Consider the following 19,687-nt stretch of genomic DNA (forward strand, 5'->3'; position numbering starts at 1 on the left):
ACACACTCACACCTAGGGGCAATTTAGACAAGCCAATTAACCTGACAGTCATGTTTTTGGACTGTGGGAGGAAACCGGAGTACCTGGAGAAAACTTGCACATGCACAGGGAGAACATGCAAACTCCATGCAGAAAGACCAGGGCCAGGAACTGAACCCAGAACCTTCTTGCTGCAAGGCAACAGCTCTACCAACTGCGCCACTGTGCAGCCCCTCTAGTTCATGTTAGTCTAATTTAAGAGTAAATTTTGTTTAATAAATTTGCTTATAATTCCAAAAACAGCCCACCGTCCAAACAACAAAAACAGCTTTCTGCCTTTGTTCACTATGCTAAACTACTCTAATTTTTAACAGTAAAATTTACTCAAGCACTCAGAAGAAACTTTTACTTAAACTTGAAAACTCGATAAATTTTTGATGCATTAACAAATAGAGACCCTCTCTATGCAAACATAAACTTGACATAGCAGGCTAACGTTTGAAATGGTGAAAGCTGAATTACTGAGTGACTCGACTCCAGTGTGCTTCAAATTTTCCAAATTGAAATTTTCTTCCAGAATTTCATATTTTCCAGAGGAAAAAACATTATTAAACCACAAAATGTATTTATGAATTTCAACAGTTCAATAGAGAACAAAAACAGATTTTTTTACAACTATTTTTGCTACTGTTTTTTTGAAACATTGTTTTGTTTTTTCAACAATCTTTTTGTGAATATAAATTAGCTCCCTTTAAGTATAAACAGTTCAATTTATACAAGAAGACAAAAACGTCTGAATTTCCCTCTGATTTTCAAAATAATTCAATTTTCAAAATATCCACAGATGCTAATATGAACCTCCAACTTGTGGTTTACTGGGTTTCGGAAAGCTGCTTCATGCTAACAGCACTCCAATGGACTGTCTGAACAGAAATAGAGATAGTTGTTTTTCCTCTTCATAAACAAAGCTTTTTGCTTCACATGCTATATTTTTCAGTAAGTGACATTAAAGCAGCGTTCTCCACTGCACTGGCCAAGGATCTCTTTTCCAGCTCGTTCAGATCGAACTCCAGTGTGAAGGATTCACTCCTTTTTCAACAATTTCCACTAGAAATTGTCAATTGAATTCAGATGTGCGTTGCTTTATGGCCTTACTATTAAGCCCTTTTGCAGAACAACTATATACTGACACACTGTATCTTTTTTATTAATTTGGTGACTAGAACTTATTCAAGTTGTCAGAATAAAGGCGTCTAAATATAAATAAAGGCCTTGCTTTTTATTGAAAGAACTTTTTAAAAACCATGTATGTTTTCCCCCACTTCACAACTATGCTGTAATTTGCATTAGTATGTCAAAAGAAACAAAAACAAAAAAAATATTTGTGTTTTTGATGTGACAAAATGTGAAAAATGGTACAAAATGTTTTGTTAGGGATTGTATTCGTCAATCTCTGTTTTTGTTTGCATGTGAGTTTTTTTTTCTAACCTTATATTCATCTATCACATACAGAGAGGAGATGTCGACGATCTCCATTACGCTGCTCTGAGTCTCAAGAGAAGCGATGAGCGTCACAATCAAGAAGAAGAGCTGGTCAGCATCTGTGTGTACTCCAGCGAAAAGAGCAAAAAGAAATGAGAGTCCCAAAAAATCACGTCTGTGAAATGACATCTGTGAAATAAATCTTGATGAAACTAAAGATTCTTTGTTTGTCTTTTTTTCCCCCCACTCTTAAGTTTTGTTCTGAGTTAATCAGCAACATGCTTCAGGATCTCTAAACCTCACCAAAGTACAGACACAGCAGAACCACAGATGTGTCCTAAAAATACCTTCATAATAAGAGCTTACTGTACATTTCTTTACCTCTGTGGTAAAGGCGGTGTGACCTACAGAGGTACGTTTCCAGTGATGGAAACAAGTTGTTGCTGAGCTAAAGCACAACAAGGTTAGCTTAAAGCCTCCAACCACAGTGACCTGTTTGGTGTCAAATGACCTGCTGTGCAAGTTAATATAACAGAAAAACAGCAACAAATGATCAAGGTAAAAGTAGTCATAGATTTCATGTGGACTGTGAAAATTTATCGCCAAAATAAGTTTGTGCACATGCCATCTCATTGATGAGAAATGTTTTATCTCATCAAAACATCCAAGAGAAAGAAAATCTAACCTGAAACTTTTCAGAATGACTAGTTTATCGTCTACTTTAGACAAAAACTGAATCTTTCGCCAACTTCAAAAATAGTCTAACATGTAAGTGGCCTCTACTTGTTTGGTCCAGACCTGAGGACTCCAGGATGTTTTATTCAGTCATTCATGCAATAATGCTACTGAGCTACATTGTTGCCACGATATACAATCAGTGCTGCTGGTACCAAGGAAGGCAGGTGAAGTGTCCATGGACACACCAACTGAGACGACAACTCTCCAGTTACAGGATAAACTCCTACAGTAACCACCATCACCCCAAAAACCTTTCAGTGGAAAAGTAACATTGCCCAATGACCCAAAAACCCAGCACACGAAGCATCATGCTTTCAGGAAACTTTTCTTCAGTAGGAAGAAGGAAGCTACAGTCAAAGGTCATGGGAAGGTTGACTAAATGTAGGAAATGCTGATACAAAAGACTCAACACGAGTCAAATGTTAGCTTTCCAGCAGAACAACGGTCAGAAAGGTGATGCCAAACCTTTAATGGAATTATTTTAGTGAAAGTGAATTCAAGTTTGAGTGGACCAGTCAAAGTCTATTTTGAGAATGTTTATGGGGGTAGACTTGAATTGTTTTTCCACACGTGATCTGCATGTAAATGATGAGGAAAACCTGTAGAAAAATGTGGTGTACCACTGAGGTCAGGAAGACAAGCAGGGTGACAGAACCTTCTCTGTCAACAGTCTGTCAGCGCTGACATCTCATCTCATTCGTCTCTTTAAGTTCCCTCTTCCAAAGTCAGTTTAGAGAATCCAAACACATTAAAAAATAATTTAGATATCATTCACAGCTTTATGTTCCAAACAACTTTGCCGGATCTCTAAAGTACAAGGTTTATACATTGAAAACTGAAAATACCATGACTTGTTCTGAACACTAAATGATTTTAGCATGAATACTAACTACCGACACAGAACATGTGAGTGTTCTGACATTTTATGGTGGGCCAATCATACACAGTCTTGTCTCTTGAAAGTGGAGCAACCAAAGAGATCTAATCAGTGAAGCAAAACCCCTTAAAGAAATGGATCTTCCACTGTGTGCTGGCTGTGCGATATGTCTGCTTTTGGGAAACCTGAGTAAGTTGTGTGATGTTTTCTGTTAGACTCTAACGTGTTTCTACTCGTCAGACAGACTTGTTATTCTTAAATGTTTCCTTTCCAGTGTTTGCGACAGGTCTGGCACCGTCATCGTCAGGTTTAAGTTTTGAAGCCGTTAATGTTGGCCAGGATGTGACTCTGAAATGCTCCTATCAGGAAAATTCTGCAATAGGCGCTTACTGGTACAAACAAAGTCCAGGACGGAAACCACAGCTGATGTCGGAATCCTTGAAACATGCTAGGAACGGCTCTATGAAAAGTCCGTTTAAAAACGATCCACGGTTTGAACTGGATACGGGCGTCGGCAAAAACAACTTGAAGATCTCAAATGTCCAAACGTCAGACTCGGCCATATACTACTGTGTAAGCGGCCACTCGTTCCAGTTCCACTTCTTGGAGGGCATCACTGTCCAGGTGAAGGACTTAGCATTAAACTTCCAAACGTCGGTCTACCAGTCAGAACTGGAAACCATTCATCCAGGAGATTCTGCTATGCTGAACTGTACTGTGCACACTGGGATCTGCGATGGAGAACACAGAGTTTACTGGCTAAAAGACTCTGATGAATCTAATCCAAGAATCATTTATGCACAAGGGAACGGGAGAACCCAGTGTGAGATGAAACCAAACAGACAAACTCACACCTGTGTGTACAACCTGCCACTGGAGAACCTGAACGCGTCTCACGCTGGGACCTACTACTGCACTGTGGCCTCATGTGGACACATCCTGTTTGGAAACGGGACCAAGCTGGACTACAAAGGTAGCAGATCGTTTAGAAAACACGCCTTCACATGATGAGTTGAGGTGGTTGTGAGATCTCCTAACCTCTGTCTCCTTACAGAAAACCTGGATCCTCCTGTCCTGCTGTACGTGTTGACAGGAACTTTGGCCTTCGTCATCGTCCTGATGGGTCTGTTGGCGTTCACATCCCACAAACTGTACAAGATGCAGAAATGCAATCGTGAAGGTGTGTCGCATGCTTTGTAACTTAATCAATCAATCAATCAATCAATCAATCAATCAATCAATCAATCAATCAATCAATCAATCAATCAATCAATCAATCAATCAATCAATCAATCAATCAATCAATCAATCAATCAATCAGATTTTTATAGAACCTATTTGATTTTCCTGATTGTGATTTTTTATTTAAATCTCTCCATGATGTCACACGTCACGACACAGTGAACTTCTGTATATGAAGAAATGAAAAACTCTCCTAAAATTGATCTCACATCATCCAGACATTTAGAAAATAGAAATAATCTTGGAAATCCTCCCTGGCCTGCAAGAGGAAACGTTTAATCAGATATAGTAAACCACATTGAGAAAAATAAAAAATTTAAAAAAAGCTTCATTTGTTCTGGTTCTCTAGATGTATGCTTATAGAATCATTCTACCTGTTAGATAAAGTGTTTAAAATAAAAACAAAATCAAATAAAGCCCCTCCCCCTTTTGTTTCACATAAACAGATCCTCCAGAGGGTCGTTCAGCTGCTTCAGCTCCAAAAGCCCAAGTGAGTAATTTATCTACAACTATAGTAAATTCAAACAGACAACAAATACAATGTGCAATAATCTCTTCTTAGTTGTTAAATTTATTAAATAAAATTGTTGTTTATAAAATTGATTGTTGGGAAGGTTCTCCACAACCGTCATGAAAAAAATTAACTTTTACAAAGTTTTGTGTAATTTATCTCAAGATATGTTCTGAAAACTCCTCTTTTGTTACAAGTAGGATTCTGTGGATGCAGGTAACCTCCACTACGCTACCGTCAGTGAGAAGAATGTTATCAGATCAAGAACGCCGAGCGAAGCCAGCGATGTGTGCACGTACTCCACTCTACAGCCGTAGAGCCGGACATGGTGAACATGTAGTTTTCATTCATTTGAAACAAAATGAATAAATAAATCCGATATCCTCCACAGTATTCAACAAATGCTCTCCATGTTTCTGATAAATGTGTGTAAAATAAAGAATAAAACCAACTGGTCTCAGTGTTGCAGTGTTAGAAAGTTCCAGGAAGAGACCGTGCAACAACCTGGGTAACCGTGAAGGCTGCAGTGGTGGCTCATAGAACATTTAACAGTAAAAACCAAACCACTGACATTATGCATGGATGTAGCACAAGTCGATATGTGCTGCAGTGACTGGTGAGGCTGGTAAGTCTCCACAGGCCATGCATGTTGGAGCCCCTGTGCTATTTGTGGTCTCTGGCAGGAAGTCTCAGCAGTCGTTTGATGCCTTGCAGATTCAAAGTGTGACTCTGACTAAAAATACAAGAAACTCAGCCTGAGAAAAAAACTAGTTTTTAACAGAAACTGAGTTAAGTTGCAATTTGTAATATGAAATTATTACATATTGTTATATATGTAATATATGTAACATTTTACATATTATATGTAATATAAAAATATTATAAAAGCTGTTAAATATTTCTAAAGTTTTCAGCCTGCTGTTTATTTGTAACCCTGATGTACAGTGATGTAAAAAGTTTTTTAACCTCTTACATACTTCCTGTTGTTGCTGGATTCTTTTTTTATCATTACTATTTTTTTTTAAGTCGGACGAAGATGATCTGAGTAGATGAAAAAGATTATTTCATTTACCAAAAAAAATACCTGTTTGAACCAACCAATCCTTTTGGTAAAACTGAGTTAGGGGACTTTGTTGTGTTTGGCTACATTTTCAATTTTACCGGCCAACCTCAGGTTTGATCACTTCCTGGTCTTAAGAGTCAAGAAACCACCTAAGTAGGAGATTTATTTTGAAAATTTTATGAATTTGCTGCACAGAGAAATAATTGTGTACTGAGCTGAAGAATCTGTTCAACTTCCTGTGTGGTCTACTCTTTGTAGATTGGATCTCAATATGGTTTTTGTGAGACTGATATGCATATTTATGAACCTCTGTGTCTTTGTTTTTTTTGTCTTTGTGGTTACAGGCAGGAACTCTTTGCTTTGGTGCCGTCAGGTGCAGCTACTCGCTTTCTTTCTACCCAGAATGACAACAATAAAGGACTTCATGGTTTTGTACATCAGAGTAAATATCAAGGTATCACTAGGCAAAACGTAAAGCTGCCTATGTGATGGTTAAAGTTTGGTTCAAAAACAAAGGCGACCCAAAAATATTACAGAAGATCCATTAAACCCGACATCAAACCTAACATGGGATGGATAAAAAGAAAATAATAATAATGATCAAGGTATATGAAAACATACTTTTGCTATTTATGAAGTTTTTTTTATTTCTTAACTTTGACACAGTGTTCAGATCTATACTAAACACAACACATATCAGTCAGATTTGAGCGCCCCCTTGTGTGTCATAAAGTAATAGTTATATATGGCACGTAATATAAAGAAAATGTATTTTATTTTGAAAAAGAATTGGGTCATGATTGAGGAATTTGAGGAGTTTTTGAATAAAATTAAGGTCGACTGTGAACATTTTAAGAGTTTCTTTAGTTGATTCTGGATTTAAACACGTTTCTGAATATATGTCAGTATCGCTAACAATGCTAAAGTGCTAAAAAAGTTAATTTTTTTGTACAAAAGCCATTGCGTGTAGAAAGATCATAAAGCACATACATTGTTCTATGAAAATGTGGGGAATTTTATGATAAAGTTTGACAAATTTTATTTTGCGTCTAGCTGGTTACAAAAAAAAAATCTAAAATTCATCCAAAAATGACCAAAATATTTTCATAGAGTCGCGTTTTCATGTGGAATCACATTATTTTACCCCGATGCGCCTGGATCAAACATTTTCTCAAAGAAAAGTTAAAATAATTCTCAAGACATCTGAGAATATTTTGGTTATTTTCTGAACTATTGATTTTTGTATATTGTATACATGTATATGTTTTTTATAGAAATAATTATTTGAACTTGACACAAGCTTGATGTTATTCTACATGTTGATATGACCTTATGAAAATATGTTGGCCATTTATTGATAAAAATGTTATTTTGTATGAATTTATTAATTTCAGTATAAAACATTTAATGGTTCATTCTACTAAAAACAGAAAAAAAAACTTGATCAAGGGGCATAGAAATAAGAAAATATGAATTAATTTGTAGACATGACCACTTGAGAATGTATTGCTCATTTTTTATGAATTATGGATTTTACTTTGAAATTTTGGTTTGTTATGTTATAAAATAGTAAACATGAGTATTTAACACCAACCTGGTAGGATCAAAGGATCATATGAAGCCCATGTAGTTCATGGGTCGTTACATCACCAGCCCTAACCTTTGACACAAAGCATGATGGATCCATATTTCCTGTTGTGTTCTGTTGCCTCTCTGTCATCTTCTACCAATTTGCTGAATCTCCTCTTACATTTCACATTAAATATTGCTCGCTGGATACTTTTGAGAGGATTTTCTGTGAACCTCAATCAATGGTTGGCCAAGAAAATAACACCAAATGAACGGTTTCTGAAATACTCAGACCAACATGCATTGCACCAACAACACTGCAGCTTAGTTGAGCCTAATTCATTGTGAGACATGATTGTTTCCCTCATCTAACCTCATGTTGTCATTCTCATCTAACAAAAAGTTATAAGTTTACAAAATAGCTGTGCTCAACTTTAACTGACAAATCCAGTTTTGTTAAAAGTTTTTAAAAAAGTAGTTTTAAAAATCTGTAGAAAAATACCAACTCTCTCACCTACAGCTGCACAGAACTAAACTTTTTTTCTCCACCTGACCAAACTGGTCATTTCTCTTTCTTTTTTTTGGTCTGCATTTGAAAATTGAAATGGGAGGGTCCTTTTCGAACTTCGGGTACTTGGGTTTTCTTTCAGATCAGTCTGCTACTGTATGTGGCTGTGATAATGAGATCATGTTCCATTTGTAGCCACTCAGCAGGGTGACAAAGTGCTTTTCATTCAATAAGGTGATTTCAGCAGGATGACTCTTTCAGAGACTCTTTTCTGTCTCACATGTGTTTTCTTATGGAGCAAGGGTGAGTAACGCATTAGCTATTCAACCACCGTATATCTAGTGACCAATTTAACATATAAATATTACTTTCTCCTTTAATTTAGCTGAGATGAATGACTTGGAAACATTTGTGGATCACAGGACAGGCTTTATATTGGCTGATGTTGGTGGCAGCGTGACTCTACAATGTTCTTTTGACGAAGAAGAGGCCAGTTATTTCTGGTACAAGCAATCCCTGGGACAGAAACCGCAGCAGATCTCCATGAGTTACAAATTAGAGAAAGGAAGTACTTTTTACGGGGCGTTCAAAGACAAGCCGCGATTCAGTGTGGAAACTGAAGTAGGGAAGAGTCAGTTAAGCATTTCCGATTTGCACTCTTCAGACACAGGGACGTACCTCTGTGCAAGCAGCCTTTCATTCCTGCTCACGTTTGTGAAGGGTGTTACAGTTGTTGTGAAAGATTCAGCTGTGGGAGGCGAAGCTTCGGTCCACCAGACGCCATCTGAAAGCGCCCGGCCAGGAGACTCGGTGACTCTGAACTGTACGGTCCAAACTGGGAGTTGCCGGGAAGAACACAGAGTTTACTGGTTCAGAAAGTCCTCGAAATATGATCCGGGACTCGTTTACGCCCATGGAGACACGGCTGATCAATGTCTAACAAGTCCTGACACGCAGACTCACACCTGTCTGTACAAACTGCCAATGGAGAACATAAAAAAGTCTCAAGTTGGGACTTATTACTGTGCTGTTGACTCCTGTGGACAGATAGCTTTTGGAAAAGGGACGAAATTGGAATTGGAAAGTGAGTTATTACACTGAATAATTGCTTTTTTTTTTTTTTGCTTGTTTGGAAATAGAGAGAAGGTGAAACTTTGGGTTTTTGATGTTTGGATCTGCAGGTGAGGCGTTCTCGCTGGTCTTGGTGTATTTCTTATGTGCAGCTTTGATTTTCACCGTCGTCCTAAATGTTTTACTGGCCGTCAAGATGTACAAGAAACACAACAAAGACAGCTTCCAAGCTTCAGGTAACTGCTGGGTTTGTATTCAGGTTATTCACATTTCCTCATTAAAAAAAATATATTTTGTCTTTCACAGTATTTCAAGGAAAGTCTTCGTCTTGTCCAGCTGCAGATGGAGAGGTAAATACAACTGAATGTGTTTAATGAATACAAAAATGTATGTCTCTTCAAAATATCCTGAACAGATAACTATGTTTTGAAGGAAAATTTGTTCATAAACTCTGATGTATCCTGTCATTAGGAAGACAATCTCCATTACGCTGCTGTAAACGTTAACCAGCCCATCCGATCGAGAAGCCAGAAGAAAAGCCAAGAGACCGAGTGTGTTTACTCCTCTATGAAGCAGTAGACTGGGCAGATTTTTGTCTTAAATGTGTTTTAATTGGCAGGTTTGGAGTTTAAGTGATTGTGTATAATGAAACTGAGTTTGACGCCCCTGACCTATTTCATCCCAAACTTTACATTCCTGGCTGACATCTGTAAATGTTGCTTCAGTATTTCCATGTATTGTGGCAAATGCACCAGTTCTTCCTGCTGGAAAACACCAACATACTGGGATTCTGTCACTATCATCCTTTAACGTTGGGGCAGTTCTGTGAGATTTGAAAGTTTCCCTCATTTTACTCAAAAATAAAGTTAAAAATAAAATAAAATTCAAAAATCAACTGCTTTGAGCATGTGTTGAAAAATAACAGCCTTTCACTGTATTTGCAAACTTTAATCTCTCTCTCTTATGCTGCTGTCAAGTGACAGTTTCTTCCTCTTTGAGTGTGACCTATTAGCCCACAGATCTCATAGATAATGACACTATTTTTTACCAATTCCAGTTAGCATCTTCACAAGATTGTTTGCTTTTGTTCTCTTTTTTCTGGTTGTGTTGAGTTTCATATTCATAAATTATACCAAAACACATCCATCATGTCCTTCCTGAACTGTGCAGTGGTTTGCTGTTGCTCCTAAAACAAATTAACGTGGCCGCTTCAAACATCCATAAATCTTGGCTAAATTATTATTTTTTTGTAAGTAATTTCACACAAGGAAGTGTGCCTTTAAATACATTAATTGTGTCTACATTGAAATCAGTTGGTAAATGGCTTTGTACTGTTAAAACACCTTATCAAGTCCAGAGGACCCCAAAGCGATTCTCACTACAGTTGTTCACACATTTACATGCTGATGGTGGCAAGCAACTGGATAGTAGCCTCAGTAAGGGAAGGCTGCTATGCACCAGCGTCACCAGCAGGCAAGGCAGGTGAAGTGTCCAAAAGGAGGGTGGAGCAGGTATCAAACCAGCAACCTGCTGATTGTGAGGCAAACTCACCACAATCACCCCAGATGATAAGCAGCTTTGGAGAACCTGTTAAGAATATAGTACAGAAACATTCAGCTTGCACATATTTCTATTAATAGAAACATTTATAAGTAGAAATATTAATTTATTTCTTAGCTTTAGCAAGTAAGTGAAGATGCGATGCAAACTGCAAGTTTCTTTGGTAACGCTTTATTTGAAGGGGGGTGAATAAGACTGACATGACACTTTCATAAACATGACATAACACCTGTCATGAACATGAATAAGTCTTCATGAATATTTATGACTGTTGTCATAAAGCGTCATTCGGTAAATTATGACACTTTTAATACAAAGTTGACATTCAAAATGTCTTTGTTATGACAACTTGACATTAACCAAGAAATCATTACTGTTTAAACTTTACCTTTAATAACATAAAGTTACCTAATTTTTAAAGTGCAATCAGTAATAATTTTATAACAAATTTATATTATATATATTTTATTTTATTTTTTTTACATTTGGATCTAAATATGTAAAAAAAAAAAAAAGAGAGAGAAGAGAGAACAATCCACTCAACTGATGTCAGGAAATATGATACCAATTACAGTTCAAATATTTGCTTATATTTACCAGCCAGGAATAGGTACAATGAACTTTTTTGCTTTTAAGGTTTTCTGCTGGTTTTAGGCAAACAACTTCAGGAACTGTCAGGTAAGGTTGGACGAAAATCCAGTGTTTCCTTGTTAACACCCGACTTATTAACACATGAGCAAATCACCAAAGAAACGATTCATCAAATGTAAAATCAGCTTCTTGCCTCTCAGTCCCTGGAGCTAAATCCAATTTAAATGCAGATCGATGATCAGAACAGGGAGTCAGTCGCATGACAGAGAACGCTCTTACCTTAGATCTGCTTTTATGTCTGCTCCAACTTTGTTAAATGGTTCACAAAGTCTAAGTGCTGTCCAAATGACTTAGTGACAATGCTACTGCCACAAATTAAGATGATTCCTTTTTAAGACTTTCAAAAAACTATGTTAAGAGGCTTACAAATGTGAAGTGGTTCTATATATCAATGCATGTATGCAAAACAGATTTTTCAGTAAAATAAAACACAGAAGCATCTCATGATATGCAAATCAAATCAATGTAATGAACATTTGTTACACAGGGTCCATAGTTCAGTGACTTTCCCTGACACTGATGTTGATCTTCATCACAGTGAGAACTTTTAAATGACTTTAATGACTTTGACCAATTCTGTCATCACATCTTCTGTCTGCTGCCCAGCATTAACACCAGGTATGCTTACTGACTCCCTCCTCATTTCTGATTGGGTGGCAGCATCCAGGTTCGCTCATAGGAAAGTAGAACATGCTGAGAGATTGTATCAGTCCAGCGCAACCATTTAACCCTTGTGCATGCGAGGACTGAGGCAAATGATACAAGTGTGGGTTGGACCCCATTTGTAAACACAAGGATTAAACATAATGACTACTCTGAAGGTTTTCTATCTGTTCTTGGCAACAGTTGGTATGTATTGCTATTTTCTTCATGGATTTTTAGCATATTTAAAAAGTTTTCAGCTGTAATAAATAGCCACTTTTGATTTTCTTTTCAATTTTCTCTTTAGCTCCTTCGGCAGCATTGGCATCGTCGTCCCCTTTGGATTCTAAATCCGTTCATGTTGGCCAGAATGTGACCTTGAAATGTTTCTACCAAGGCAATAACGGACTGATCTTTTACTGGTACAAGAAAACTGTGGGGAGAAAAGCCCAGCTCATGGCTGAGTTCTACAAACACAAGCAAAACTGCTCTCTTCCCAGAGACCTGATCACCAGAGATCCACGGTTCAAACTGGAATGCAGCAGCAGCGAATTCCACCTGAAGATACTAGATGTGCAAATGTTCGACTCGGCTACTTACTACTGTGTCAGTCTGTTTTCTCACGCGTTTGAATTCTTGGAGGGCATAACTGTCCACGTGGAAGGATCGGGCTTAAAAACCGAAGGCGTCGTAAACCTGTCAAAATCGGAGAACGTCCGGCTGTTCGGCTCTGCGACGATACGCTGCACGTTACGAAATGGGACATATGATGGAGAGCACGGTTTATACTGGTTCAAAGGCTCTCAAGATTCTTTCCTGAAATTGATTTACACCTACAAAAACAGCGACAATGTGAGTGACAAGAAAGCAAACACAAAAGCACACAGCTGTGTGTACGACCTGCCTCTGAATGGCTTGGATAAGTCTGAAGCTGTGGACTACTACTGCGCCGTCGTCTCCTGCGGACAGATTCTGCTCGGAAACACAACTAACCTGGACTCAACATGTGAGTACCGATATCACAGTTTATGAATTAAACTTATTAAATCCTTTCAAATTGCAATTTCAAAAGAAAAGACAAGTAAGAACTCTGTCTGTATTGTTTCCCTCTATGCAGATGACTCAGTTACCATATTTCTGAGTGCAGCCTGTGCGTTCACCTCTGTCTGTCTCAGTCTTTTACTGGCTCTGTCAGTGTGCAAGATCATTAAGAAAACAAAATCCATATCTTCTGGTAACGCAATTTTCAAATGTTATTGATTTTACTTATAGATTTTTTTATTAATAATATTTGGATTTGTCATCAAACAAACATTTCCTTTGTCACAAGCAGAGCCCCAACCAAAGCGCCTGCCGGCTCATGTGAAGGTGAATTAACCTTTAACATTTAAACTTCATCCAGACACAGTTTTCCTGCATGTTGCAATGACTATAAACACTTTGTTTTTTGTTTTTTTGCAGATAAGAGAAAAGAGCTATCGCACTGCTGTATCCGTGGCAACCAACAGATCAATGAGACAGAAGGACGGAGTCTGGAGTGAATGTGCTTACTACAGATATTAGAAGGTAGACATTTCTGTATGTGTGTCTTTGAAGATGTAGTACTAAGTTTGTAGTAGAGGTACGAGGTTTTCATTTTATAATACCTTTAATATTATTATCATCAGTTACAGAATGAACTCCTGCTTCTTGAAAACCTGAGACGTGGAGAAACCTTTAATTCAGAGCTGAAAATATTTTTGGTGTACTGATCTAACAATCCCACTTAAGAACATTTGTTTTTTTATATCTTTGATATCTGTATTTTAACAGTATTCTTTTAATACAATGCCTTTAAGCTTATCATTTTTTTCATGTATTATTCCCCTGGATGTCCTGAAAAGCATTTTGAATTGATTTCCATTTGAATGATGCTACATAAATAAACTTGCCTTTCATCCGTGAGTTTTTGTAGCAATATTTGTTTTTGCCAGCTGTTTTTATTGATCCTATTTGACAAAGTGATGCGAAAACCTAATGTGGAAGCGCAATGAGAGGACGGCTGGTATCAGTGTGAGAAGGGAAAGGTTTGTTTCTTTACTGGATAATTTTCACAATAAATCCATCCAACTACGGCATAAGCTACAAATTATGACTGATAATTGTTTTTCTCAGAGAGAATATCTCTTCCCAGTGGTTTCAGTTGTCATGGAAATAGAGTCTTTGTGCTTTCTTCTGCACTGTTTGTAGAATGACTCAGCAATCCTTTATGTATAACCCTGAAAAGAAAGGTCTATACATGGAGTTACTGGCTTCTTTTTTGTTATTAATGCTTAATTATTAACAAAGTGTCAACAGTATTATGCAACAAAATGATTGATTTGAATTATTAATTGAGAGTAAATAACATAGAATATATGACAAAGCTGACATTTATTAGAAGCACTTAAAAAGTCTCTGTTTCCAGATTAAACAAAAATCCAAACACTGTGGCGTGAAAGCCACAGGCTAATCTGCCAAGTACATCAGTAAAATGGAGGTGGAACACCAAGAGTCGAAGGCGTTTTCTCTACGCTTGGAGATAAGCGTCTGTTTTCACTTCTGCAGGGATCAGAGGAGGAGATAACCTATTCAGGACACCTACTGTCCTAGATGTCTCTCCGCCTGTGGTTGAGAGGCTGCCTGTAGCGTCAGTCCTGAGCTGTTCTGCATTTTTATGCCACCTGTGTAAATGTGCAGCATAGGATTGATTCGTTAATGCTTTGAAAAGTAATCGTTTTGACCTCATCTCAAATAAGTAATGCATTTCTGGCAAGGGTTCATTTTTAGGAGCATTTATTTTTCACAACCTTTGCACTCAAATTCAAGCGGTTGGTTTCCGCTCTGTGTGTGTCTGCGCCCAACAGCGGTTCAAAGTGTTCTGCACACATATTTGTTTTTTCGATTACCCAGGATTGATATTGTGCATCACTGTCCTTCTTTAACCATGTAAACTGAACATCCATTTTGCCAAGTTAACGTCCATTACAGCTGGACCCTGCTGGACCAAGGGACTGGAACCTGTTGTAGGCACAACAGAGAAATAAAAATGAATGATTCTGTTATTTCTAACCCAGTTTTATCAGAGACCATGTGAGGATTTAATAAAAAGAGGAACAACAGCCTTGTAGTGTTTTCAGGGGAGTGAAAATTGAAATCTGTCAACATTTCAGACATATTTAAACACAAGAACACACATAAAGAGTAAATCAAATAAAATAAAATGATAGAAGATCTAGTTAATGTTAAGATTTTGAATTAGCCGGTGAACTATTAAGATGAACTAATTCAGTTTTATTCTATTTGAACTGAATTTGGAGCTGATACTTCTTAAATGTGATGGGAGACAAAAAAAGTGACATTCTACCATACAAGCCGGTTTGAACATATTCTTGTACTTTATGTGTTTACTATAATTAATTTCTAGTACCAAATGTGTGTTATAATATTTGGTTTTACTTTCATTGAAGCAGCACATTCTGTGTGAACCGTAAAAACAAGTTTCAAAGTTTGGAGAAATCAATGCAACAGCTGGTGCTGAATGATCAGCTCCTAAAGTTCAAATGTCAACAACGAAGTGAGGTTTAATTGGTAAAAAAATTAAATAAAAAATTGCTTGAGAATATATATATTTTTGGAACATGTTTGCATCTCCTTTGCACAACTTACTCATGACAGGACAAATTAACATAAATTATGATAGACCTTCATTCATCTCAATCAAAGATAAAACCAAAATCAAAGTTTTGATAAACTAAGAAGCTGAAGAAAAAATAAATCTCCATGTACAATTAGAATTTAAAGGAATAGTACTTTCTATTTATTGTGACTGTTATATAATTAACTGAACACAATGATGAAGTTTTGATGTTAAACATTTCTACTCTATATCATTTCTCTTGCTTGCTTGTTTCTCACTAAAACCCATAAATGTCTCATTTTGCTGCCCTAACTACTGGAAGACAAAACAAGGCCAGAATTCTCACGACAGTCTGACTCATTCAGCTGCTTTAAATAACCACTTTTGTTTTCTTGCTATGTTTGCTTCCTCAGGAATCAGCAAATCATGCTTTTCTGTGCTAAATTTTACGAACCAATCAGAGCTGATAGATGTGGCAGAATGTAGAACAGCCTGGTGTTGGTAAGACTACGCATGGTAATTTTCTGCCACTTCAGTTGGGCTTGACTGCTGCAAATAAGTGGAAGTACAGAAGCAGATGTGAAGATGGTTTTCTTTGCGACCGTGCTCCTGCTCTGTTATTTGTGTGAGTACAAACAAAAAAAATGTAGATTGAAGGAAATCTTTTTTCTCCCTCTGTGCACAAAAGTGATCATTTCCTGTGTGTTTTGTTGCAGGTGAAGCAGAGTTCAGTGACGTCTCTCAGCCTGTTTCTGTACAAACGCTGAAGATTGGAGAATCAGTGACCATCGAATGCTTTATAAAGAGTATAATTAATAACAGAGTGTGGTACAAACTTACAGCAGACAGAAGACTGCAGGTGATTGCAACGTATTCTTCTCGCTACAATTGGAGTGTAGTTAGTGTTGATGAACTGAAACATCGTTACTCAGTAAACTCCAATGGGAACAATAATCACCTGACCATATCAGCAGCGTCTTGGGATGACGCTGGGACGTATTTCTGTGGAGTTTTGCGGCTAACTGACATTCAGTTTGGGTCAGGAACCTTGTTGATGCTAAAAGGTATTCAGTTTATTCTTATATCGATTTAGTTTTAGTTGGCTTTTCTGATCACAGCAGATCTGATTTCTTCTCCAAGGTGTGAAGCTGAACCAGTCTGATGTCCAGCCGCCAGTCGGGTCAGAGGACGCCGTGCCTTTCAGCTGTACTTTCCACGCCACTCAGTGCACAGCAGAGGACACTGGGGTCATGTGGCTGAAAACCTCTCAGCGTTCCGCTCCAGAAGTTATTCACGTGTCTGGGAAAACAGACGACTCCTGTAGGAGGACCGAGCGCGGAGAAATGACCTGCGAGCACAAGCTCTTCATCAGAGACGTCGACTCTGACGGAGGTGGAACCTACTACTGCGCCGCCACCGTGTGTGGACAGACACATTTTGGAAATGTGACCATGGTTTTTAACAGTAAGAAAGTCACTAAATATATGTATTGTTCATGACAAGATTAATTTGATTTTATGTGGAATATATATACATAGCAGCCAGGTTTTAATCCAGCAGTGCACTTCAAATCGGTTCAATAATAAAAACGAGATTATAGAAATTCGGCTCAACCTTTGAAATGTACAGATTTATTGCACACAAAGCCTTTATATACATTGAATTTGATGATTACTGGCTTACAGATCAGAATAAATTTTTTTTCATGTAACATTTTTGATAAAACAAAAACAGAAGAAACATAAAGTATATTATGTCCAAATCATGACCTACACGAGTCATATGGAAGATTGCTGACTTAACAGTTTTCCAACAGAAAGTGACTGACATCATCTATAAGAAGGATAAGTCACAGTTAACCATTGTAAATTAGCTGCCTGTTCACACATTTATATATCAAAAGATATTAATTGAAAGATAAAAAGTCTGGTGAAGAAAAAAAAAAGTTCACAAGCAACATAGAAGCAAAACACATTGAAGAGGTGTGGAGAGAAGTCATAACTGAGCGTAGGAAACCAGCAGAATTAGCCTATGTTACTGTAATTAATCAGAATGACAACATATTTCACTAAAAATATGTGAGAGTATTTAAAATGTACACTATTTCAACACGTTTTCCCTGACTGAAACACATTACATTTTCGATGACGTTCTGATTTATTTAGATGTGCGTTTATTCTCTATGTGTCCTTCTGTTTGAAGGTTCACTGAATCCAACTGTTGTTGTTCTGGTGACGTCAAACATCATTTTTGGGATCATGACTCTCCTCCTTTTCTGGATGCTTTGTAAATCCCAGAGGAAAGCGTCTGCTCGTATGTAAAACTATGCACAAAAATCAGATAAATGTTTGCATTGAGTTGATCAGAGGTTTCACATTTAATCATTCTCCAGGGGCCCCGAAAAGATCTTTTGTTGATCAGGTGAGTTCATCTTTTCATATTATGCTACAGCAAATATGTTAATTCGAATGATTATTTCATAAAACCGCCTCTTACAGACTGCAGAATCCGTCATCTATTCGAGTTTGTCTTCGCCCCACCGAAGCGTCGATTGCCAATCGTCCACGGTGACGTACAGCACTGTGGACAGTGTGGTTTATTCTGACACTAGAAGCTGAAGAACAGAACCATCTTGGACTAAAGACAAAGCAGAAATACTGAATATTGTTAAATATATGTCTTTAACAGTAAGGCATAACTGATTAAGATAGCAACAGAAAAATCAAGAATATCACAGGGATGGTGATAATTAAATATCGACGAATTGAATGGAATGTTGTGCAGTGATTAGTACAGCAATCTCTATGGAAACTCTGTGATGGCCTGCCGACCTGACCAGTATGACACCCTGGACACCCTCTTGCACTCTTACCTCAATGGGATAAGGGTGTAAGAAAATGGATGGATGGATGGATGGATGGATCTCTATGGAAACTAAAGCCCTTCAGAACCTGCTTGAACATGTGTTGCTGTTGAATTTTTTTGTATTATGTTTGCGTTCTAACACTATGATTTATTTCTGAAAGTGCTATAAAGTTTTACCATTGTTGTCTTAAAGCATCAGACAAGGACAGTGTGAAAAGTGGCTGTGGAGATGTAAAAGGGCAACGGGATAATGCAAGGAAATGTAAAGCTGTGGAAGAGAAGACATGGATCGGAAGGTACAGAAAGGCATAGAAGATGGGAAGGAGAAGAAGGAGAGCTGAGAATGAACCACAGATGAAGAAGCAGTGGGGAGGATTGGGTTTGCAACACATCTTAAGCTAATAATGTGGTCCAGACCTCGGCTTTTGATGTCTGACAACAGTCTGAAAACTGATTTATTTCTCTTCATGATGTATAAGGACTGGATAGTTAGAAGGTTTTTTGTTCTCCAATATTTGCTTTGTTTCTTATAAGTTGCTTGTTCAATAAACACTTGCTGATAGATTTTTATTCAACGGTTTCAATAAATAGATACACACAGTAGATTTGATTATTTTTTAAACACTGTTTTAATTCCACAAGTAAAATTCTTTTGTTTTTAAATTTATGGTTTCATATTATTATTATCTATGCAATCAACAAGCTGCTCAACTCTGACATTTTACAAAAAGCATTTTCAGAAAAGCCATTTCTGGTTGGCCTCCCAGATCCAAGCTCCCAGGCTGAGTTAGAAACACAGCAAACCCCTGGTTTGGAAAAAAAGTAAACGAAAAAATGGTTATAAGTGAAAAACAAATTTCGAATCTTCATAAAGATTTACTTTTAAAGGATTCTGTTTGTGAAGTTGACAGTTACTCAGAACAAACCATTTTATTGATGAGATAGATTTTCTGAAAGAAATTCACAAAAAGTAGAATAATCTGTTGTGAGTAAACTTGATACTTATTCAAATCAGTAAAATACAACTCTTGCGTATTTTTGCAAAGAAAAAAATATGATGGTATGTATTCATCAAATATATAATAATATAAAGCCATAGAGTCATTGAAAGTGTAAGTGGGTAATATTATATTATATTGCCAAGTAAAACATAGAAACATAAAGAAAAAAAAAAGTGGACATGAATTGTTTTACACAAGTCAAATTTTTGTAACATTAGGTATTAAAATCATACACACATTTAACACGATAATTTAATAGGAAAAATAAAT

The 19,687-nt window shown here is 37.1% G+C and overlaps 4 protein-coding genes across 4 annotated transcripts; all 4 read left to right on the top strand.

Moving 5' to 3' along the window:
* The first annotated feature begins 3,414 nt into the window (after positions 1–3,414).
* LOC145548874 (uncharacterized) lies at positions 3,415–4,276 on the top strand. Its single transcript, XM_081599938.1, has 2 exons — positions 3,415–4,049; positions 4,131–4,276. The coding sequence occupies exons 1-2, from the start codon at positions 3,503–3,505 to the stop codon at positions 4,274–4,276; spliced, it is 693 nt and encodes a 230-aa protein (XP_081456064.1). The 5' UTR covers positions 3,415–3,502.
* A 3,829-nt stretch (positions 4,277–8,105) lies between these two features.
* Positions 8,106–9,935, top strand: LOC103480231 (uncharacterized). The gene is made up of 5 exons (XM_081599143.1): positions 8,106–8,272; positions 8,355–9,053; positions 9,151–9,276; positions 9,347–9,390; positions 9,512–9,935. Exons 1-5 carry the CDS (start codon positions 8,218–8,220, stop codon positions 9,617–9,619), a joined length of 1,032 nt encoding a protein of 343 aa, XP_081455269.1. The 5' UTR covers positions 8,106–8,217; the 3' UTR covers positions 9,620–9,935.
* An 847-nt stretch (positions 9,936–10,782) lies between these two features.
* On the top strand, positions 10,783–13,837 carry LOC103480240 (uncharacterized). Its single transcript, XM_081599145.1, has 8 exons — positions 10,783–11,278; positions 11,739–11,788; positions 11,912–12,100; positions 12,201–12,899; positions 13,011–13,127; positions 13,227–13,261; positions 13,355–13,459; positions 13,561–13,837. Exons 3-7 carry the CDS (start codon positions 12,058–12,060, stop codon positions 13,454–13,456), a joined length of 996 nt encoding a protein of 331 aa, XP_081455271.1. The 5' UTR covers positions 10,783–11,278; positions 11,739–11,788; positions 11,912–12,057; the 3' UTR covers positions 13,457–13,459; positions 13,561–13,837.
* Positions 13,838–16,073: 2,236 nt separating this feature from the next.
* Positions 16,074–18,986, top strand: LOC103480232 (uncharacterized). The gene is made up of 6 exons (XM_008435110.2): positions 16,074–16,176; positions 16,268–16,615; positions 16,692–17,015; positions 17,754–17,864; positions 17,944–17,972; positions 18,050–18,986. Exons 1-6 carry the CDS (start codon positions 16,137–16,139, stop codon positions 18,167–18,169), a joined length of 972 nt encoding a protein of 323 aa, XP_008433332.2. The 5' UTR covers positions 16,074–16,136; the 3' UTR covers positions 18,170–18,986.
* Positions 18,987–19,687: the final 701 nt, after the last annotated feature.

Source organism: Poecilia reticulata, chromosome 18, assembly GCF_904066995.2.
Source record: "Poecilia reticulata chromosome 18, P_reticulata-male-v2, whole genome shotgun sequence".
NCBI lineage: Eukaryota > Metazoa > Chordata > Actinopteri > Cyprinodontiformes > Poeciliidae > Poecilia > Poecilia reticulata.